The 24,899-nt window shown below is 44.8% G+C and overlaps 1 protein-coding gene across 1 annotated transcript in view; it reads right to left on the reverse strand.

The window, feature by feature from the left end:
• Window positions 1-11,434: 11,434 nt before the first annotated feature.
• The window catches only part of LOC143926987 (uncharacterized), an 80,769-nt gene continuing 67,304 nt past the window's right edge, over window positions 11,435-24,899 (reverse strand). Inside the window, exons 5-7 of the mRNA XM_077450997.1 lie at window positions 19,703-20,601; window positions 13,056-13,152; window positions 11,435-11,588 (exon numbers count right to left, since the gene is read on the reverse strand). Coding sequence (XP_077307123.1) covers window positions 11,554-11,588; window positions 13,056-13,152; window positions 19,703-20,601 — 1,031 coding nt within the window. The 3' untranslated portion in view covers window positions 11,435-11,553. The remainder of the gene's footprint in view (window positions 11,589-13,055; window positions 13,153-19,702; window positions 20,602-24,899) is intronic.

Here is a 24,899-nt window from a genome sequence, read left to right on the forward strand (position 1 = left end):
TTTATGTTCCAGATTTCCACAATATATGCCTTTTATGTCAGGGTGACATCCAAGTTTAATAGCCAGAGGTCACAAATCCATTATAAATAAAAATGGGGAGATGTACAACGCCAAGGCTGTGCTCTCTGAAAATCTCTAGCTCATGTGAACTATACCATTTTACCAGGAGTCTGGCTGTAGGTATGCCATACAGTGTTTGCAGCATGGTTAAATAGAATATATCCATAGATAAAAAGTTGAAAGCCTTGTAACACTGCCATTAGATTTATCAATTGGAGGGTTTGGTATGGCGCCTGATGGTTAGGGAACAAAATCAGGATGAATATACCTAGACAGAAAGCTATTCATTCTAGGTACCAGAATTTTAATCATCAATTTGTGATCCACATTGATGAGCAAAATCAGGCTATAATTAGAGCAGTCCCCAAGGTCCTTCCTTGGTTTAGGGATAACATGAAGGAAAGCGGCATTTTCATGTATAGTCAAGGGGGATCCTTTTCTCAACTCATTGAAAAAAGGAGCATAAATGAGGTGTCAACTAAATATTTTCTGAAATAATCGCCAGTAAAACCATTAGGACCAGGTGCCTTTGACGGGTTCAGACTTGATAATTGCCTCAATTTCTCCCTCCATAAAATCACCCTCCGTCAACTCTATATGGTCCTGAGACATCTGGGGAAGGGAAAGATCAAGGAAAAAAGAAAAAAAAAAATTAACCACTTGAGCTTTAGGAAATTGATTTGGTGAAGCATAGTTTTTAGCATAACTGGAACATTCCAGTCTCACACACATAGTTTTGGCAAGGCTGGATTGTACGGTCGAGGTGTGAGTTTCCTAACTAATTATGTAGTAGGCTTGTCTCCCAAAAGTATAGAAGCAATGCCTGGACCAACCAAGTATTTTTCCTTGTTAGTGGTAAGGCTAAGATTTAGGCTACTTTTACACTGAGACATTGCTTAGGCACTAAAGGGCTAAAAATAGCACCTGAAAAACACCTCCCCTGTCACCCCAGTGTGAAAGCCTGAGTGCTTTCACACTGGAGCGGTGTGCTTGCAGGAGTGTGGTGCTTTATTGTCGATGCCCCCCCGCCCCAGTGATAAAGTGTCCAAATGCCCTGTGCACCACTTCAATTTAATTCCTAAAATCTAAATGGGGATTAGACTTTTGCTCCCACATGATTCGTCCTAATGCCTCCTCTTGCTGTTGTATAGTTTGTGCGTGGATGTGTTCAGTTCTGGAGGCCATTTGAAGCAGTTTGCCCAAATAGTTTCTTTATGTGTTGCCCAGTTAACACCAGGGGAGGTATCAGCTGCATGATTATCAGTAAAGTATTAGTGTATAGCAGTCTCAATTTCAGTGTAAATAGTGAGGTCATCAAGCAGTGAGACATTGAGATACCACCATGTGGAGTGCTTCGGCCTGACCCAGAGATCTGATATTGAAATCTAGACTGGCACATTATCGGATCACGATGTGGTAAGTATTTTAGCTGAATATAGGGAAGCAGTGGTGACAGCTTAGACTAAAGGAGTATAATGTCTGGTTGTGGGGTGGAGATCTCTCCAGATATCCATAAGGGCGTGGGAGTGCAATATCTGGGCTAATTTACAGCCCTATTTCGGAGTGCGTTTCAAAATCAGTTTGGGCATTAGATCTGTTGAGAACCTAGTCCAGACACACATTACAGTCTCCACCTATTACAACATACCACAGCACATGGGGCATCAGCACTGAGCATGTTCTCAAAAAAAAATTCACTTTAGGAGCATAGTAAGAAATAATGCAATAGCATGTTCATTAATTTTCCCTGCCACTAAAATCCATCTCCCTTCTTTCTCTTTAATTACCGTGGTAGGAGATAAAATACTAGAAAGGTGGCGTAGTGATCTGTGTAGCTCAAAATATCCCATTTAAGTATTTGTAGGCTAGAGGTATGAGAAAAATGTGTTTCTTGAAGGAGTATGTCTATGCCTAGTTTGATCATTTTGGAAGGCGATCATGCACTTGGAAGGGGAATTAAGTCCATGTACATTGTGAGTCAATATGTGGATTTGAGAGGTTAAAAGGGAACTTAAAGGTTTGGTAGACTGTACTTGGCTGTTGACGATATTAGACATCTCATCCAAGAATCTGTCACCCAGTCTGAAAGCCTGAGATGCTAGGAGCAGGGGTGCACTTGAGTGGAGAAGCATTAGAAGAGAGAAAAGTAAAAAATGAGTGTTGGTATGCTCTAGGTAGACTGCCCAGCCTGGGAGACATTAAAACACAATGCACTCTGTCCATTTCAAGATATGGAGAAATATCAGGGATTATGTACTGCATCTTCCAGGTTAGTTACCGATTCTGGCAGGCCACAAATCCTGAAGTTATACCATCTGGCCCCATTTTCCAGGTCTTCCATTTTGGACTTGGTTTTGTAAAGAACAGATCATGGTAGAATTCTGGTTAACCCCTTTTAACTGTACATCTTAGACTATGGTGTCTAGCCTTTCACCAGTGCTATGGAAATAATTCTTAATTTGTGCAGTTATAACCTGCATGATTTACATCACTCCTGCTGGTGTAACTCTGAGAAGCAGGCCAACAGAACAGCATCCCCAGAATATGGAGCTGGTGGCAGGGGCAGTTCATGGACTGAGCTATTTTGGCTCAGAGCCAACTCTGCAATCTCAGCCATATTTTTGTCCATGGATGAAGCAGGGGAGTCAGCATATGCAAGGCCATCTCCTTGGTAGGCAGGGGGAGAACTGAGGTAACTCACCCCTGACTTGAGTATGTCTTCCTATGAAGGTGAGAAGTAAGGAGTCAGAGCCTGGCTTGTTTATGGAGTAGCCATTACATGTGGTGGGGTGGCTGCCAATTGAGGCAGTGCCAAGGGCCGTTGGATCTGGACTGAATGCATAAGGTCCCTCCAGCGCAAAAGCATCTTGAGGGAGACTGAAGTGCTGTCTTACTCGAGCACCTTGATTAGGACGAATAGGCGGACAGGGAGGCTTTTTTGGACAAGCCCACTGCTTTACAAGTTCCCCTAACTGGTGATAGTTCTGGTTAGGGATGAGCTTCGTGGTCGAGTCGAACATACGTTCGACTCGAACATCGGCTGTTTGCCTGTTCGGCGAATTCCGAATGTTATGGGCCGTTCACGCCAAATTCGTGTGGCGTTCACGGCCCACAATGCACTGCGTCATCGCAGGGCATTGCTGGCTCATGATTGGCCAAGCATGCACTGTGACCCCCGCATGCTTGGCCAATCACAGCGCCAGCAGCGAGAACCATGATTGGCCACAGGCAGGATGCCTGTGGCCAATCATAGCTCAGGCTTTGTAGTACACGCCCCACACTATATAAGGCCGCCAGCGCGGCGGCCTTGTGTAGTGTGTTGGCATCTAGTGTGTTTAGCTAGTGATCTATCTTTTATAATAGAGCTTGCAGTCAGTAGTGTTAGGAGCTTGTGCGTGCTGTCTGCGTGCTCTGTACCCAGTACACACCGCTATATCCACCTACATAGCTCTTCTCTATTTGAGCCCACTTGCCATCTGCAGGAGTTATTGGAAGTTGTGTGTGCCTCCAGCACAGGATACATCTGTATATACCCCTTTATCTCTGGTGTTCTATAATAAAGGCATCTGCAGGAGTTAGTGGGTGTTTTGTGCCTCCAGCACAATATACACCTGTATCTACCCTTTATTGCTGTTCTCTAATAGAGCCATCTGCAGGGCTTACAGTATACAGATTACAGTATACCCCTTTATCTCTGGTGTTCTATAATAAAGGCATCTGCAGGAGTTAGTGGGTGTTGTGTGCCTCCAGCACAATATACACTACCCAACTGCTGTTTTACCCAACTCCCTTCAGGCCATTACCATGTCTGGAAGGCCAGCAAGGAGAGGCAGACAGGCGCGAGCCAATAAAAGAGGGCAAGCAGGCTCTGTGTCTAGAGACAACAGTGCTGTTGTGGACGCGGTGCATTGTCATCAGCATGTGGCCATGGGACACGCTTGTCCTTCTTTTCGGCAGCTGGACATGTTGAGCCGCAACATGCCAATGACGTGGTAGAGTGGATGACCAAGCCCTCTTCATCCTCCTCATCCTCTCTCACCCAGTCTCAGGGTACTAGCAAAGCAGCTGCCAACGCATCGTCTTCCTTCGTCTCAATGTCATCATCAGGGACTCCTTCCCTAGACCCACCACGTCCTCCTGAGGGGTCTCCTGAACACTTTGAGCACAGTGTTGGGTACATGCTCCAGGAGGATGCCCAGTGTTTTGTAGGCTCTGATGATGACACTCAGCTAGAGGAAGGCAGTAGCGTGAATGCAGAGAGAGGGGATGCTCAAGAAGGACAGCAATCTGGCAGTCATGTTCCACAAGCTGCAGCATATTGCCAGGTTTGCTACAGCGATGAAAAGGGAGGGGATGATGAGGGCACTCACTCCACGTGGGTGCCTGGTAGGAGAGAGGAGGAGGCACATGTCCAACGAGGCAGGATGCCCTCCGGGGGCCAGCTTAGGGGCAGCACACTGACTGAATCACACCGCAGAGCTCCGCCTGTGCAGGGCACTGCCTCTGCGTGTTATTCTAAAAGTTCTTTGGTGTGGGCTTTTTTGAGACGAGTGCATCAGATCGCACCGCTGCTAAATTTGCAGCGTATGTCTCAAGCGTATGTCGCGTGGCCAAAACATCAGCTACTTGGGCACTACAGGCTTGACCAGACATATGCTGACCTGCCATGCAGCTCGTTGGCAAGCGTACCTCAAAGACCCACACCAAAGAACAAAGCGGACATCTCCTTGCTCCTCATCAGCTGGCATCTCCAACCCCACTAGACCTTCAGTCCTCTCTGAAACCTGCTCTGAGAGGAATGAAGGTGTAGAATTAGGTGTGTCACATCCAAGTGCTTCCGGGCACTCTGCTAGCAGTACACCCACGTCCGATTATAGCAGGCAAATGTCCCTGCCCCAGCTGCTGGACCGGCGAAAGAAGTTCGCTCCCAGCCATCCACATGCCCAGCGGTTGAATGCTAGCTTGGCTAAATTGCTAGCACTTCAACTGCTGCCTTTTCAGTTGGTAGACTCGGCCCCCTTCCGTGAGTTTGTACAATGTGCGGTTCCTCAGTGGCAGGTCCCAAAACGCCACTTTTTCTCACGGAAAGCGATTCCGGCTCTCTACCGGCATGTAGAAGGCAATGTCCTTGCCTCGCTGGACAGGGCGGTCAGCAGTAAGGTGCATATTACCGCTGACTCATGGTCCAGCAGGCATGGACAGGGACGTTACCTGTCTTTCACGGCCCATTGGGTCACTCTTCTGCCAGCTGGGAAGGATGCAGGACAAGGTGCAGTAGTGTTGGAGGTTGTTCCGCCAGCATGCCTCCAAAATGCTACTATTGGTTGTGACACACCTCTCTCCTCCACCCCCTCCTCTTCTTCTTCCTCCATGACCTACGCAGGCAAAACAATGCCATGCCGTGCTTGCGCTGGTTTGTTTGGGGGGACAGGAGCCACACTGGGGCGGATGTTTTGTCAGCTCTGCAGGGGCAGGCCGAGAGGTGGTTGATGCCACGCCAACTTAAGCCAGGAATGGTGGTTTGCGACAATGGCACCAACCTCCTCTCCGCCCTCCGACAGGGACAACTGACCCATGTGCCCTGTGTAGCTCACGTCCTTAACCTGGTGGTGCAGCGGTTCTTGGGCAGGTACCCCAGCTTACAGGATGTCCTGAAGCAGGCCAGGAAAGTCTGTGTGCATTTCCGCCGATCATTTAATGCCTGTGCTCGGCTGGCTGAGCTCCAAAAGGAGTTGAACCTGCCCAAGAACCGCCTTATGTGACATGCCCACCAGGTGGAACTTAACGTTGGCCATGCTGCAGCGGCTGCACACGCAGCAGAGGGCCATCAACGAGTACCTGTGCGACTACGGCACCAGGACAGGGTCAGGAGAGCTTGGTTTTTTTCTCACCACGCCAGTGGGGCATGATCAGGGATGCATGCACGGTCCAGTCACTGTTTGAGGAGGCCACAAGGATGGTGAGCAGTGACAGTGCATGCATCAGTGACACTGTACCTCTTGGAGCATACGCTGCGTGGAATAATGGACAGGGCACTTGAGGCAGGAAGAGGAGGACTTCCTTGCCTCTCAAGGCCCCCTTTATCCAGACAGTGTTCCTGCTGTGCCACCCATCACACAGGAAAAAGGATGAGGAGGAGGAGGATGATGATTGTGTCAGCATGGAGGTGGAGGCTGGTACTCAGCATCAGCAGTCTTGTAGGGATGATTTACAGTCCCAAGAAACACGTAGACTTGTACGTGGCTGGGAGGAGGTAGCTGCGGATCATGTTGTCCTTAGTGACCCAGAGGACTCCGGACCGAATGCCTCAGCTAACCTACGCTGCATGGCCTCCCTGATCCTGCAAAGCCTGCGGAAGGATCCTCGTATTCTTCAGATCAAGGAGAGGGACCATTACTGGCTGGCCACTCTCCTTGATCCACGGTACAAGGGTAAGGTTGCCGACCTTATCTTGCCATTGCAGAGGGAGCAGAGGATGAGACATCTCCGGGAGGCCTTGCAGAAAGGTCTGTGCAACGCGTTCCCAGAGACTGGGAGGTTACAAACTCCTGGTCCTGGACAACGGGTTGCTGAGGCATGGGTCAGAAGAAGCGGTGGAGAAGGTGGCCGTCTGACTGATGCTTTCAGACAATTTTTTTAGTCCGCAGCCCCAAGGTATGATCGGTTCCAGCACCCATCGCCAGCGTCTGATTTACATGGTGCAGGAATACCTAGGGGCAAGGTCAGACTTGGACACCTTTCCCACCGAAAATCCTCTGGCTTACTGGGTCTTGAGGATAGATCACTGGCCAGAGCTTGCACAGTATGCAATTGAGCTACTGGCCTGTCCTGCATCCAGCGTTCTTTCGGAACGCACCTTCAGTGCTGCTGGTGGCTTTGTTACCGATCACAGGGTGTGCCTGTCCACCAAATCAGTTGATTGACTGACCTTCATCTAGATGAATCAGTCTTGGATCACCCACAGCTACCAAGCACCTGAAGCTGATGTAACCGAATAATTTTTTTTTGAAATATCAGATCCCTTCAAGACTGCTTATGCTGAGTGACTGTCCTGTTGATTGTCTATCCTCTTCCTCCTCCGCTGATATGTTGGAAGAACATTTCTGGTTCTGGGTGATGCCAGCAGCCCAATTTTCCTGCCCCTGTTTAATTACAATTTTTGATGCAATGCTTTGCAGCAGGGCTAATTCCTGCAATAAAACTAGAGTATATGGGAGAGGTTGCAGTGTCGTGGCACCAGTGCCTAAGGCCCAATTTTTCTGCCCCTGTTTAACAGGGACATGTAATTACAATTCTTGATATAATTTTTCACAGGAGGGCCCGTTCCTGTGCCCACCCAGAGTAACTGAGGACTTATAGTGTTGTGGCACCAGCACCACAACAACCCAAGGTCAATTTTTCTACCACTGTTCAACAATGGCATGTAATTACAATTCTTGATATAATCGTTCACAGCAGGGCACTCCAGCGCCCACCAAGAGTCACTTTGAGGGCTTACAATGTTGTGGCAAAACCAACACCTTGTTCCACCATTTCTGCAGAGTATATAGGGCAGGCCCCTACTTGCAAACGGAAGGAGACAACAGCAAGCTAGATGAAAAAAGATGTACGACAAAACAAATTATACAGGGGTGATAACCCTTCCCTATGTTTTCCAAAAAGCTTAAAAATAGTTTTTTTTTGACTGGAGCTACACTTTAAAAATGTACCAGTTGAAAATTACAAACAGATTCAACTTAACACAACAAACCTACACAGTCCCTGTCTTGTTTGCACCGCCTGTATACTGCTGTTCTGAGTATATAGGGCCTGGGGGCCACACGCATTTCCTTTTTTTTTTAATATGGGTACGGGGTTTCCCTTAATACGCGTACAAGACCCAAAAGGGGCTGGTAATGGGCAGGAAGGGCTACCCATGCCATTTTTCTCAATGATTTTCAACCATATTGCAGGCACCAGATATAACATTAAAACCGCAAGCAGTTTTAAATGATGTTATTTCCGTTTAATGTCATTTTGTGCAGGGACTGTTCTAAACACAGGAAACACGTGGCACTTCACAGGCATACTACAGACACCCCCCCAGGCACCATATTTAAAGAAATTTAACTTTTTTTCACTTTAATCGTCATTAAAATCAGTGCTCCCGCCAAAACGGCCATTTTTAAAAACATTTTAGGCATTGACCCATGTCCCCTGGGGCAGGAGCCAGGTCCCCAAACCCTTTTTAGGACAGTATCTTGCATATTAGCCGTTAAAATTAGCACTTTTAATTTCGAACGTTCGAGTCCCGTAGACTTCAATGGGGTTCTAAAGTTAGTATGAATTTGGGGTCCATTCGAAAGTTCTGGTGCGAACCGAACCGGGGGGTGTTCGGCTCATCCCTAGTTCTGGTGCTGTAAAAGGTAAGAAAGTCCAGCAGTGAGTAGAGCTCGGTCAGAACATGTCAACTCCTAGGGCCATGCAGTATAAATCAGTCAATGAAAATAAGTTATGGAGTGGGGGGGGGGGGGCACTAGTTTACAGCGTGCAGTGACATTTAACTACATAGTAAAGTGTCTCATAGCAAGGACAGGCAGGAGACAATCGTTTCATGTCTCCCAATCACACCTCAACTCCATGTACTGCAATAAAATGCAGGCATGCCTGCATTTTTCACAACACACTGTGCCAAATCGCACTGCAACATACAGCTGTACATTGTCATGAAGTGTACATTTTGTATACTTCCATAAAGTGTTTGCATAGTAAAAAATTACTCTGTCAAGAGTATTGGGATGCCTGCATTTACATGAACTTTAATTGTACCCCAGTCCTAGTCAGTAGGGTTCAATAGTGCGTTGACCCACTCAGTTGAAGCTATAACAGCTTTAACTCTTCTGGGAAGGCTGTCCACAAGGTTTAGGAGTGTCTGTGGGACTGACCATTCTTCCAGAAGCACATTTGTAAGGTCAGCCAACGAAGTGGATAAAAAAGGGCAGGTTTGCAGTCTCCACTCCATCTCAAAGGAATTTTATTGGGTTGTGGACAGCACTCTGCAGGCCGGTCAGGTTCCTCCACAAAAACAAAAAAACTCATCCATGTCTTTATGGACCTTGCTTTGTACACTGGTTCAAATCATTTGGTGGTGGTGGGGATGTTTTATCAGGGGCTGGGCTTGGCCCCATAGTTCAGGCAAAGGGAACTCTTAAGGCGTAAATATACCAAGACATTTTGGACAATTTCATGCTCCCAACTTTATGGGAATAGCCCCTTCCTGTTCCAACAGGACTGCACATTAGTGAACAAAGCAAGGCCCATAAAGACCTGAATGAGCAAGTTTGGGGTGGAGGAACTTGACCGGTCTGCACAGAGCTCCAACCTCAACCTGATAGAACACCTTTGGAATGAATTGCCATTGAGACTGCGAGCCAGGCCTTCTCATCCAAAATCAGTGCCTGGCCTCACAAATGCACTTCTGGAAGAATTGTCAAACATTCCCTTAGACCCGTGATGGTGAACTTTGGCACCCTAGATGTTTTGGAACTACAATTCCCATGATGCGCAACTACACTGAAGAGTGCATGAGAATCATGGGAAATGTAGTTCCAACACATCTGGGGTGCCAAGTTCATCATCACTGCCATAGACACTCCTAAACCTTGTGGCCAGCCTTCCCAGAAGAGTTGAAGCTGTTATAGCTGCAAAGGGTCACCCAACTCCGTATTAAACCAAGGCTGGGGTGCCATTAAAATTCATGTGTGTGTAAAGGCAGGCATCCCAATACTTTTGACAATAAAGCAATATTTACCAGTGGATAACAAGTGCCTGAACCTGTGGTGGCATAAGGAAACTGCTCGATACCTGTGTGAGCTGCCCCTGGGTGACATCTGGTCTCCCTGAAATGGGTCCAAGGCCGCCACCTCCTGCTCACTGCTGTAGCCAACCTGGCAGTAGGCTGCAGGTTATACCATCTGGGCCATTTTTCTTCTTCTTACATGTCAACACCTCTGATGCAATCACTGTGCATCTTGCATAGCTTAAACCATGCTAAAAAATGACAGCCGACTCAAGTTGCAGTTGAGCAGGACATTGGCAGGAATAGCTGTGAATAAGGACACAGAACATGATTCTTTTGCAGCCATCAAGGACTAACCTACTCTGTGCCTGGGAGGGGAGGAGGAAGGCCTTGTTGGCCACCCCACCACCTCCTTTGTGTGCTCTGACTGTACAACACCCAGTGCTCGCAAAGAGGTGCATGTGCCTTACCTGCAGATCTGCAGCAGGACTACTGCTTTCACCTGTGAATATGGAAGCTGCTCTTATAGCTTCATGGGAAACACTTCTGCCATTATTTTGGGCCTCCCAGTGTCAGGGCCTAGTTATGAACCTGGAAGCTCTGGGGTTGTCTGGCTGTAGCTTATTGTGCCACCTGCAATGCTGGACAGCTTCCTGCTTGATCCCTTGTACAAAATGTTGGTGAACCTTGAACTCCCATTCCTCCCATGAACTTCGATTTAACGTGGAAGTAAATTCCCTATCGTTTTCAGCCAAGGAAGCTGCCATCTTTGCCTCTGTTTACTCTACAACTGATATGGTGCTACACATCTGATTTGTTATGACACCAGCCATTGGATGGTTTGATAGTTTGGCTGAAAGCACAGCCAATGTGCCATTAGCATTCCCGGCATGCTTTTTTTTTTTTTTTTTAAACTGTTTAAAATCTATGGGTTTACTTCCACTTTAAACAATTTCTCTACTTCCTGTTTGCCAGATTGTGCTCTCCAAACATCTTACTCCTTGCATACCTGTTGCTGTCCCTACCCTTGTTAAAGATCTTTGGCTTGTTCATAGCCCATGCTTCTGTCTGCTCTCATTCAGCTACTAAACATTACTAATCTTTTGGCTTGGTCATTTGACTATTCTCCTTGTTCCTAATTTGCTTCAGCAGTTACACAACCCCCACCTGCTCTACTTCACCAGACCTACAGGAGCTCTGGTGAAAACTGCCACCATCTACTAGGTATATTTCCAGCTGATTACATGTGAACCTCTACTACCACAGCCATTGACCCAAGTTTGACCTCAGACATCATGGAAATATGGGACTTAGCAGCTATGGCAAGGGCCAATTTGGGGGGGGGGGGGGGGGGAATGTATATTATGGTGCTTTAAAAAGTTTCAAAAACTATTTTCTGATCAATAGAAATTTGCAATGGATGCAAATTATCAGTGGCAAGTATACAGCACACTATTGTGACACCAACTGAAAGTAGAGAGTGCTTGCAACAAAGCTTATTAAAACTGAGTAAGGAAACAATTTATAAAAACAAACACTATTCTGTGCCAAGTGCAACAGATGCAGACCCAAATGTTTATGCTACAGTGTACATCATTCATCTTTATTATAAACCGTTCTTTTTTAGCACATTAAAAAAAAAAATCCACATAAATGGCATACAACATAAAAATGGACACCTTAACAGCCACACTATTTTGCAGTATAGTGAATGCCTAGTCCTCCCATTCTTCCTCCACATCATCTTCATCTAGAATAAGGGGGGGAGAAATAAAACAACAGCAATAAGTACATTTAACTACAACTCAAAAAAGTTGGATATGGCTATGTGAATAAAAACCATCAGGGTTAAGGGCAAATATAGTGTTCAGTTTACAAAAGGGACACTTTCCCTGCAAAGTGAAGTTACCACATTTACTAAACATCCAATCTTACACACGCGATCAACTGATGGAAGTCAGGAGTCACACCTTATCCACCAAGCTACATAATTTCCCTGCAAAAGTAAACAGCTCCATGCCCCTTCACAAAACACTGTCAGCTACAAAAACCCACACTAAAAAGATCACGTACTACATTTTTAACATGAACCAAGTGCAGTTTCTCATGTGGAAACCACAACTGCTACCCTTTTTGGGGCACCATTGAGAAATTGTGGCACCGCAAGCACATTTTGCATTTGCAGAGACACAGGCAAAACCCCCCCCACACACTTTTCCACTACACTCAAGTGTTAGCAGGGTATAAAAATAGGGCACTGTGCCTGTGATCTTTGATTTATCCCATGCTGTTCAGGTAGATCTGCCAGTCTCAAGCCTCGTACACACAATCAGCTTGTTGGCCAAAGCCTCAGACTTTTGTCCGAAGGGCATGTGCCGTGAACTTGTCTTGCGTACAAAAACGTTACACAATTGTCGGCCAACAAACGTAGTGATGTACTATGAGGAATTCCAGCTCTTGAGTGCCACCCTTTGTGCACCTTCTGCCAATATTGTGTTTTGTGACCATCGATTGTGAGCATGTGTTTTTATACTTTCAACTTGTGTACACAATAGGAAAATCTGACAGACCGTTCGCCAAAAATTTACTAGCCTGCAATCCAACATTTGTTGGCAGAAAGTTGGCCAATTGCCTGGAGTGTACCAATGGTCGAATTTTAGGCAGTCTGTCACAATGCCCTTCCGAAAAGCACCACCTACCCATTCTAGGGTTATTTTTGAAGGCAGTGTGTAGGCAGGTGAAGTTAACCCTTCCTTCTGTATTTGGCACTGTGTTGATTACCACTGTACAGAGGGAATGGAGAAGCGGTACTTCAGCAACAGCCTCCAAGAAATGCAGCGGTATCATACCCCCACTACTGCTGGACAGTAAAGAACCAAATGGATAATTTCTCCAGTCAGTCTTGTTAGCATATTTGCATGCATTGCAGCACATCTGATTGACAGGGACCTGCTGCTGTATAGGCAAGTGCAAGAAGTTCATACAAAAGTGAGATACTGGCACAAAAAAAAAAAAAAAAAAAAAAAGGAGTTTGTTCATTATTCTGTTTTGTTTCATTTTAGATCTGTAGAGTCCAGTCAATATGCACATCTGGCTGTAGAAGTTGCAATGTTTCTTACCCAAGTTAAAATCTTATGGCAAACAGTATATAGCTAGGATACAGCATTTAGCCAATCTAATGAAGTTATGGATCATCCAAAGCAAAAAAAAGTTATACCTGAGGAATGTATAGCTTTGTGCCTTCTCTGAATGACTGCCCTTAAAGCACCAACAATGCTGGAGCACTCAGACTCCACTTTTAGATTCTGGCCAACCTAGAACAAAGCAGATTAGAAAAAAGTTGACATTTGGGAGATTAGCCAGGAAAAAAAATAAAAATAATAACACCCCACACCACCACAGAAGTTTTAAACAGAAGCAGTCATTAGGTCTAGAAGGGTGAAGCTTGACCTACACCAAGTACACCAGTGAATTTTACACACTTTAGGTCATACTTACCTGTAAAAAGTTGGAGTACATCATGGGACACAGTCAGGTAATATTCATTAACTGCTGGGTTATACTTCATTAGGTGCATGGACACTGGTAGACCAAAAAGGTCTTCAGACAGTAAGGTCTTGACATAACACAAAGAATAGAAAAGGTCATAAGACTGTCATGGTGAAGGATCAAGTACGGTTCCCTGCATGAAAAGGGATGCCAACACCCTTCTAGCCAAGGTGATAGCCATCAGGAAGGCTAGCTTGCATGACAGCAAGTCTAATGGAATTTCCTTAAATAGGTTCAAAAAATTTTTTTCTGTAACAGATAGCACCAAGTTCAAGTCACAAGGACACATGTGACCTGATTAGGGGGGGAAGCAAGAGAGTTGCCTCTTGCATAAAAGGTTCAGATCAGAGAATGGTAGGCTAAAAGCCTTTGTAAGAATACTGATAGGGCCGAAACCTGACCTCCAATTGTACTCAAAGCCAATTTGATTTCCACAGCTGACTGTAGAAAAGAGAATTCTCCCAATCACATATTTCCAAGGATGCCATTTTCTGGCTTCACACCAAGCAATACAAGTCTTCCAGACCTTATGATAAATCTTCCTAGGGATAGCTTTTCTAGCATCCACTAGCGTAGACACCGCTGATCCCGAGATGCCACAGACCCAGAGACTGTAGATCATGGAAGAGTCAATGGCCCATCTTGTCAGTCTCAATCCCCGGGAACCAGGGTCTTCTGGCCAGGCTGGTGCCTCCAGAATGACTGGAATCCCCTCTGAATCCTGCGCAACAAATGTGGAAGGAGAGGGATAGCATAAACCAGGGAATACCGCCTCCATGAAACCATCAGAGCAATTGTGCCAATTGCCAGAGGATCACTTGTTTAAGACAAACTGCTGTAGCTTGTTGAACCTGGATGCCAGTAAATCTGCTGGCAGCTGAGATATGCCTTCCAGTTCTCTGCTCCCAGGATATGGACTGCTGATATTGGCCCATGTCCCTCTGCCCATGCTAGTATGTAGTTTACCACCTTCAAAGCTGAATGACTCCTGGTGCCATCTTGGTGGTTTATATAGGCCACTGCCGTGGCATTGTCAGACTAAACCCCGATGGGGCAGTCCTGAAGCTCCACCATCCAGGACCGTAGGGCCAGACGCCCATAATTCTAGGACGATGGACAGGGTCTGCTGTCACTGACCATTTCCCCTGGGCTGTGAGCCCATCTAGGGTTCCTACCCAGCCTGAGAGACTGGCATCTGTAGTCCATACTCTCCAAGTTGCCAGGAGAAAAGGATTTTTCCCTTTCGCAGGTTGATGCTGCAACCACCAGTTTAAGAATGCCTGAGGATATAAGCACATTGGATAATCCAGGGCTTTTCTTCTGTTCCAAGCCAACAAGAGGTCTTGTTGTAAAGGCCTGGAATGGAACTGGGCATAGAGCACTGCCTCGGAGGATACCATCCTCCCTAGAAGACTCAGAGCTGAATGGAGGGTTGTCTGGTGCCCCTTATGACACACCTGATCCTTCAGGGCACAGATCCTTACAGTTAGAAAGAATACTCTTGCTTCGATCGTGTTTAGAAATCAGACCTAAATATTTTTGACTGAGTTGGTCTCAAAGCTGACTTTTTGGCATTTATGGTCCAGCCTAAGCTTTTCAAATACCTCACTGTGTAGATTATGCTCTGTTCGAGCCTTTACTGAGTGATCAGAGTAGGAGGTCATCCAGATACCCAAGCACCAGGATCCCTTGGGCCCTTAAGATCCAGTGCTGGTGCTAGGACCTTTGGGCTTGCTACAGCTCCCTGGGTGTTCACAAAGGGTAGAGCCACAAACTGAAAATGTTCCTCTACTGCAAAATGTAGTAACCTGATGATGCGGAAAGATATGTGTAAGTACGTGTCCTTTATTTCAATGAAGGCTAAAAAGTCTCCCCTCTTGGATGGAGTCTGTCTGCTCAGTAGTAACCTCACACCAAAAGGATTGTAGCGAACTCTTCCTTACGGAAATCTTTTGGATACATTTGCCCAAGTGATCAACTGTTCCCCATGAAAAACAGGAAACCTGCCAATAACTTTACAAGGAAGCTTGGCTGACCAGTTCTTAAGCCGTAAAAGCCTGCGCATATGTACAGACAAGAGACTTGCTATATTGAATCCTTTAAGGCATGAAGAGCAAAACACAGCACTTGAGGAATATCGGTCTTACTTTCAGGCAGATCATCCAGCTGTTTGACCTGATCCTTTACAAACTGGCAAATACCAATTGCTGCAACAGCTGGCTGAATAGCTGAACTGGCCAAAGAAATAAAGGAAGCTTTTAATAACTCCAAATTTCTCATCAGGGTCTTTCAAGCCCTGTGCGTTATCTACCCGACAAGTTCTTGCTTAAGGAAGAGCCTGCTACATCTACAGCTGGCATGCTCCATTTTATTTTTTTTAACAAACTTTTCATCCATGAGATAAAAAGGAAAACAAGTCCTGTCAGGATGTTCCCAATCAGCATACACCACCTGTTCCAACAGGGGGTGTAGCAGGAAAGTCTGTGCACCCTGAAAAGGTCTCAGATCCCAAAAAAAAAAATAAAAAAAAAAAATAAAAAATAAAAAAAAAGAGGCCTAGGGGGGCTCAGGTCACCTCTGCAAGAGGCAAAACAAACCATTTTAGTCAGAGTCAGGATCAAAAACCTCTGCGACAGAGGCAGTCAGAGTGGCTCTCTTGTCCAGATTGCTCAGAAGCAGACTCATCTGCCAGGCACTACACTGAAACCTGAGCTTTAAGCTCTTCCCCCATCTTCAACCCATTCCTGCTCCAGACAAGGAGACTCCAGGAAGAGGTATCAGTCATGCTTGTAAATATTTTATTACATCTTCATGTGACAACACTGAAGACATGACACTTTGCTACAATGTAAAGTAGTGAGTTTACAGCTTGTAGAACAGTGCAAGTTTGCAAAATGACTCACAGCCATTAATGTCTAAACCACTGGCAACAAAAGTTAGACTCCCAAGTGAAAATGTCCAAATTGGGCCCAATTAGCCATTTTCCTTCCCCAGTGTCATGCGACTGTGTTACAAGGTCTCAGGTGTGAAATTTGGTGTCACCGTTCACTCATACTGGTCACTGGAAGTTCAACATGACACTTCATGGCAAAGAATTAAGGATCTGAAAAAAAAAATTTAAAAAAATTGTTGCTTGACATAAAGTTGGCCTAGGCCACTGCAGAGTGTATGAGCATCATGGGAAATTTAAATGCAATTCCAAAACATCTGGGGTGCCAAGGTTCACCATCACTGGCCTAGGCTATAAGATTGCAAAGACCTTGAAAACCGAGCTACGGCATGGTGGCCAAGACTATACTGCAGTGTAACAGGACAGGTTTCACTCACAATAGGCCTCATTATGGTCGACCAAAGTTGAATGCACGTATACAAAGTCATATCCAGAGGTAGTCTTTGGGAAATCGATGTAAGAGTGTGGCAGAGGTTGAAGGGGTGGGTCAGCCTGTCAGTGCTCAGACCATACGCCGCACACTGCATCCAATTGGTCTGCATGGCTGTCATCCCAGAAGGAAGTCTCCAAGGATGATGCACAAGAAAGCCTGCAGTTTGCTGAAGAGAAGCAGACTAAGGACATGGATTACTGGAACTATGTCCTGTGTTCTGATGAGACCATGATAAAAACATTTGGTTCAGATGGTGTCAAGCATGTTTGGCAGCAACCAGGTGAGTATAAAGACAAGTGCGTCTTGCCTACCATCAAGCATGTTGGTGAAAGTGTCATGATCTGGGGCTGCATTAGTGCTGCTTGTATTGGGGAGCTACAGTTCATTGCGGGAACCATAAATGCCAACATGTATTGTGACGCACTGAAGCAGAGCATGAGCCCCTCCCTTCAGAGACTGAGCCACAGGGCAGCATTCCAACAACCCCAAACACCTCCAAAATGACCACTGCCTTGCTAAAAGAAGCTGAGGGTAAAAAGTGATGGACTGGCCAAGCAAGTCTCAAGACCTAAACCCTCTTGAGAATTTGTGGGGAATCCGCAAAACAGGGTGGAGGAGTGCAAGGCTGCCAACATCCACCAGCTCCATGATGTTGACATGGAGTGGAAGAGGACTCCAGTGGCAACCTGTGAAGCGCTGGGGAACTCCATGCCCAAGAGGGTTAAGGTATTGCTGGAAAATAATGGTGGCCACACAAAATTTGAACACTTTGGACATTGTAAGGGTGTACTCACTTTTGTTGCCAGCAGTTTAGACATTAATGGCCGTGTTGAGTCATTTTTAGGGGTCAGCAAATCTACGCCATTATACAAGCTGTACACTCACTACTTTACATCGTAGCAAAGTGTAAATTTCTTCAGTGTCACGCGAAAACAAGATTTCCAAAAAAAAACAAAAAAATAAAAATAAAAAGTGAGGTGTGTACTCGAGTGAGATTAATACAATATATTACAGTGTTATAATTTAAGAACCCCATGAGAAATAGTATTATATACCAAAATGGAAAAGTTAACAGAAGAGAAATTGAAATCAAAAATTGTGCGACCACCCTTTGCAAGTGTACCTAGAAGAATTATTGCTGGTTTGAAGGCACTGTTTTGAACAACCTGCCTGCTGGGTTCCTATAAACATTGGAGAACTAACCTCATCTTCTGTGGATGTAGGCCGCCGCAAATCAGTTTGTCTTCATGATGAAATCCCAGATAAAATTTAGGTTGCGATCAGGGCTCTGTGTTGGCCAAACCATCACGTCCAGGACTTGCCGTATTTAACTGCGTATAACACGCACTTTTTTCCCCCTTAAAATCAGGGGAAAATCGCGGGTGCATGTTATACGCCAATCCCACTATTGGAGCCTCTGGGCGGCTTTCACCTGCCTTTGGCCTTTCTCGGCAGCCCGAAAACTGCAGAGAAATACAGAGCGCAGTCGAGATACACAGGACATCTCGGCGGCACCATTTTTAAAAATGAAAACCTTGAAATAAAAAACTGACAAGGCTGCAAGACAAAGCTGCATATGACACAAGGCTTCAGATGGACACTGATAAGGCTGCATTGATGGGCATTTAAATGCAAGTGACCTTAAACTTCCCTCCTAAACTTGGGGTGAGTGTTATACGCCGATAAATACGGTAGTTAGTCTTTGTGCTGAAGATTGTGCTTAATTGCATTGGCGTACGATTGGGTTAGTTGTCCGGCTGCAGGATAAATTTGGGGTCAAGCGCATGGCATGATGGATAGGTATCTGCCTGTATTTCTCAGCATCGAGGACACCATTTTCTCCAAATATTTGCAGAAATGCAGCCCTGAACTTGCAGGGAACCTCCACCATGCATCATTGTTGCCTACATAGACTTATTGTACTGCTCTCCAGCCCTTTGCTAACAAACTGCCTTCTGCTATAGCCAAGTATTTCAAGTTTTGGACTCAGTCCAAGTACCTGCCGCCATTTTCCTGCAGCCCAGTTGCTATGTTTTTGTGCATAGTTTAGTCTCTTAGCCTCATTTCCATGTCAAAAGTTAAGAAATTTTGGGTGCAGTTCTTCTATGAAGACCTCTTCTGTCCAGACTTCTGACAGATGGGTGTACCTAGGTTCCACTCGTTTCTGCCAGTTGTCCTGATGGCACTACAGGACATCTGATGTTGAAGGGAAGTATGAAAGGGTTTCATCTGCTGCATTAAGTTTCCTTGGCCAACCCACTGCATCTATGGCCCCCAACATTCCCCAATCAATGGTGTCCTCAAAGCTGACCAATACATGCAGATATTTATCCATAATGACATACTATCAGGGAGGTGTGTGATGGGACCCAAAATATACAGCCAAAGTCATTAAGAAATATAGCGTCAAGATGAACAAGGAGTCCTGAAGTGAGGTTTGAACCCCAAAGAGCCATGATCTCAAAAGAGTCAGATTATATGAAGAGAATTTGAGGCAGCCTACATCCACAGAAGATTGTGGTTAGTTCTCCATGATGTTTGAACCCATTTGCTGAGTGCCTTCAAAAATTGTGTGCAAGTATACCTAGACGAATTGATGTTGGTTTGAAGCCAAAAGGGTAGGTAGCTACACTAAATATTGATTTAGATTTTTTTGGCTTCCTCATTTTGTAAATTGTTTTAGCCACCTTAATACAGGACACTTGACATTTGCAGTCATGCAACACTAACCATGTGAAATTATTTTATTCACAAAGCTTTTTTTGGTGGCATTTAATCACTTCTGGGGTTTTTTTTTTTTTTTTTTTTTAAATAAGGGGGAGCAGATGGCACGCAGGTACACACTTTCTAGTATACATGGATATAGAACCATTTTACACACACACACACACACACACACACACACACACGGGGGCTGGAGACAAAACCTTACCGATTTCAGCTGCACGCCCTGCTTGATTTGGTCCAAGAAGAATGTTTGTTCATTTTGTTGACCAAGATATTTACTAGTAACCACCAGTTCTTCTGAAGCAGAGTCATTGTTAAGATTCTCAGCCTGAGGATTCAGTGGTGGGTCCAAGCGCTTGCACAATTGTTGTTTGGAGGACTGTAGAGTCTGGTTATTGTCAAATTGTAACTTAAATGGAATAGAAGGAGCAGATAGTACAGTTCCATGAGAAATCTCTGCGCTCAGAGTTTCTGAAGACAAGGGTGGAGTGATGACCGTTTCTGAATTGACACTTTTAGCAAACACAGGGGGATCAGGAAGAGGTGGAATGTCTTCATATTTTACAAAAGACTCATTACTGGCTATATGAGAAAGGGAGGCAGTAAAATCTCTCTCAAACTGAGGGAAAGAATGTTGACAATGTAGCAAAGGCTCACCTTCAGTTGCAGTATTTAGATTAGGAGGCAAGGAATAACTAGCCATTGCAGTAGTTTTGTTAATCAATGAGATAGGATGGGGTGCAAGGTTTTTGGAATTTATTCCATAAATAAATTGGGGATGAGGTGGTAGCACAGGTATATCCTTAGCTGGAGGATGAACAGAAGGGATACAGGAAAAAGTCTGAGACAACTCTTTTAGATAAGGAGGCGTAGCTGGAGGGAGTCTCACTGATGAGAAGTGGTTAGAAGATTGAGCAGAAGAGGATGGAGGGACTTTTCTCAATGACTGAACATAGTTGAAAGGTGTATGGTCCGGTAGTGCTGTTGCATTTTTAGTTGCATGTGGAAAGAGTTTATTAGGACTCTTCCTCTTTTTGGATGGTGTAATGCTAGAAGATGACAAAGATCGGAATCTGGTGCGTGTATTGGGCTTTTCCACAGATGCTGGAAAACAAAATACAAAGTTTGGGATTTAGATGAGAACAATGACTAAAATATGCTTCAAGAACATAATATACAGTGCATGCATAAAGTATTCAGACCCCTTACACTTGTCATGTTGCAGCCTGATACAATTGTTTAAAACCATTTCCCCCCGCCCTTTTCAAAGCTACACTCCGTACCCCATAATCAAGTGTAAACAATTTTAGAATTAAAACCCAACTACCAACACACAGCTCACTAAATGAGTGGGTACAGCTAAAAGTTTTGCTGCCCCAACCCTAAAAGTGGTCTCTAGATATATAGACCCTAGGTGGTGCAACACATGAAAATACAAAAAAAAAAAAAAAAAAAAATCATAAACAAGGCCTTTGATCACTTCCAATGATAGTTCACCAATTTAAAAAGGTGAATAGGAAAAGTTGTGTCCACAAATCTTCAAAAAAGCACGATTTTAAAAACATCCACAATGCATGTGCACAAGTTGGAGGCTTGGCTCACTCACTAAACTGCCTCAGTTACCTGATCTGCAAAGATGGCTTTACAAAAATTCACTCCTGGTAACCAATCACATCTGCCATTTTTAATGCCACAGGCTCTCAGTATTCTACCAATTTATTTAAAAAGAAAACAAAAAAAAACACGCATTATGACCGTCCAGTACCCATCAATCCACCCACACCGTCAGTGAGCTGGAATAGGTGTCATCACCTCGCATCAGCATCACTTCCTGGTCTACATGTGATTACACTGACGGGTTTCATTCAGCGGCCAGCATACACCATAAATTGGCTGGAACTTTTTTTTAAAGGAGAAGAAAAATAAAAATATATAATATATATAAAATACGATGCGCAGTGCATATATGAATATACAAGCCAAGCCAAAGTGGACTAGGTCACTGGAACCGATTGAATTACTTCTACACTTTTAGGGTCCCGTATCTGTATATACTGACAGCATTCAGACCCTTTGCAACACTTGAAGTTTAGCTCAGGTGCCTCCCATGTCTCGATCATTGCCAAGATGTTTTGACACCTTGACTGGAGTCCACCTGCAGGACTGCTGTTAGAAATCACGGGGCCCCATACAGGCTACACTAAAATTATTATTAGCGGACAAACATAACAGAGAACCTGCGTAAATGAGCCCTTTTATAATAGAACAGGGAGGGGAAAGCAAAAACAGGAACAATGCCCTGTGTCTCTCCCCGCAGCAGCTAAAAGCTGGTGGGAGGGAGAGAAACCAGCTTTTATCTGCTGCAGAGAGCCACACAGGGCATCTTTCTGTAATTGCTCCTCGTATCGTCAACACTGATTCCTCTTGCTGTTTGGGCCCCTCTGTGTGCCGGGGCCCCTACAGGAGGACTGGTGGTCCCCCCCCCCCCCCCACACCCACACCTGAAGGACTCTGAGGCCAAACCGTTCACTCTTGGTCTCCTCAGACCAGAGACTTGTTCTTCAGTCAATTTTAAATATGTCAGGAGAAAACCAGACTACTCATCACCTGTCCAATACCCCAACAGTGAAGCATGGCAGTAGCAGTATCATGCTGTGGGGTGTTTTTCGGCAGCAGGGACTGGGAGATTACTTTGGTCCGGGTTGATGGAAAGGTAAATGGAGCAGAGATATCCTCAATGAAAAACACAGTACCAGAACATAAGACTGGACCAAAAAGGTTCACCTGCCAATATAATGATCCCAAGCACACAGCCAAGACAACACAAGAGTGGCTTTAGGGACAACCCTGAATGCCCTAGGGTGGCCCAGCCAGAGCCTTGACCTGAACATCTCTGGAGAAATGTGATAACCTAACAGCTTGAGGGGTGAAAGGCATCTCTAAACATTGCAGAGATCCGGCTGCTTCTGTCAAATCATAAACACCAATGACCCAGTGCCACTGGAAGCAATGGATGCCCATACTATCACACTGCCTCCACCAGGTTTTACAGATGTTGTGCACTTTGGATCATGAGCTGTTCCAAGCCATCGCCACACTTTTCTTCCAGTTATTCTGGTAAAGATTAATCTTTAAATACTTTTCCAGAATTGGTCTAAATTTAGATTTTTTGGCAAAGCAATCCGGCTATTCTATTCACCAAGCTTATGAAGGATTTACATTTGCTCTTGTGAAGTCTTCTCATGATTGTAGACTGACAACAATACGCCCACCTCTTGGAGAATGTCCTTCACTTCTCTGGATGTTGTGAATGGGTTTTTCCTTTAACCCTGAGAGGATCTTGTGATTCTCCACCACTGTTGTCTTCCGTGGACATCCAGGCCTTTTTATGTTGCTGAGCTCACCAGTGCATTTTATTTTCACTCCGAATGTACCAAACTGTCGATTTGGCCACTCCTAAGCATGCTGCTATCTGATGGATTTGTTTAGTTTAGGAAGCCTTACAATGGCCTGTTTCACTTGCGTGCACCTCCCCTTTGAACACATGATTTAGTTTCACAGCATCCAATTCCAAATCCAACTCCAAACCTTTTACCTGCTTAATTGATGAAGACCCCACTAAGGAGCAGCCAACTGGCCATGAAAAATCTTTTGTTTTTTTAACCAAATTTTTTTTTTTTTTTTACTAATAAAACCACACACACAGTTGCAAATTGTATAGCATTTCCAACATCTTATTTACATATTCTATGTCTCCCCCCTCCCCCCTGCCCTCTCCACACACCTCATCCCAAAGAACTCACATTATTCGATCTATTGAATAGAGCTCCCATTTTTCCTTAAATTCCTCCTTTCTATTTTTATCCATGTGTAGCCATCCTTCAGCCTCCAGTATCCTAGCCAGTTCTTTATCCATTCTATCAAAGTTGGTTGTGTGGTCTGTCTCCATAATCTGAGTATTAATAGTTTTGCTGCATGAAATAAATATGGTCTTATACCATCCTTGTATGTTCTAGTCGATGTCAATGTCCCGTGGAACAAGTTTAGGGGCGTTAATTCAATTGTTCCAGAGGATAACCTTTCTACCCAAGGGGCAATTTCCTGCCAAAAACCCTTGATCAGGGGGGACACACTACCCATATGTGGAGAGGGGGAACCCCTCTGCCTGCATCCTCTCCAACAATTGGCATCTGCTGTGGGATAGATCTGTGCCAATCTCGCTGGAGTTAGGTACCACCTGGTCAAAAATTTATACAACATTTCCTGGATTTGTGAACTTGTAGATGTACGGTATGTAGATTCAGCAAAATTCTTAATTTGGGTCGAAGTAAAGCTATAATTAAAATTTCCCATTCTCTAATGCAATATAATATTCTATTTTTCTTGGTGCCGAGCACTAATGTGTGCATTTGTGATAGTAAGTGGCTAGCCCTGATCATCTTCACACATCTAGATTCAAATATAGTAAGCATATTCAAGGGTCTCATGGTTTTAATCTAAGAAAAAGAAGGTTATGAGGCCACATAGGCAGTTGCTGCAACTGCAACTAATGTGACCAAACCTACAGAGTTATAGGACCTATGGACTATCTCGGTACTCAACACGGGTAAGTCTGTATAAAAAAAAAAAAAAAATCATCATTTATTCCTCAGAAAAAAAAAAAAAAAAAGTTATACAAAAGACATACAGTCAAACCGAAAAATATAAAAAACATCCACTACAACTATACAATAACTATCGGGTTTCCACGTAAGATTTGTCTTGAGTGGTGTAGCAAAATCTCTCTACACCGCTTCTTGGAGGTCTACAAAGTAAACATGTCCATCATCTTAGTTTTACATTGATTATAATTAGGAGAACGGCTCACCAATACACTCAGTAGCAACAGAGAAAGAACCATCTTGCCTAACTGGCATATATTAACAAAACACCATATCCTTAAACATGTACGACTTACCCCGAACTAGTCTTCTGGAGGGCCTGTTCCTTGAGGGATTGCCTTACCCACAGCCACTATAGATCAGTCAATATCCCCAAAATTAGACCTTTTGGGACTTTCAAATGCGGAGATTGCCCCCGCTGACCCTGGATCCAGAAGGGCAAACTCTTTACTTTACCTAATAGCGAGATATTTATACCACGCGATTTTGCTGACTGCAGCACTAGGTGTTAATTAGTGACTTGTAGCTGTAGGGACTACTATGTTGGTAAAACCTTCCGTGAGCAAAGGCAAAGGATTGGCAACCACGTCTACTACTCCGGAAGCGGTAAATTGACCACCATCGATACATATTGGGATGCATCACCGATATATGACACCTCGGTGGTCCGCTTCCGGGTTTTAGAGGTGGTACATCCAAACTCCAGGGGAGGGGGGTTGGGACCAAACGATCCTACAGAAG

This window comes from Lithobates pipiens, unplaced genomic scaffold (assembly GCF_037356315.1).
Source record: "Lithobates pipiens isolate NorthernLeopardFrog02 unplaced genomic scaffold, aLitPip1_a1.2 Scaffold_23, whole genome shotgun sequence".
Taxonomy (NCBI): Eukaryota; Metazoa; Chordata; class Amphibia; order Anura; family Ranidae; genus Lithobates; species Lithobates pipiens.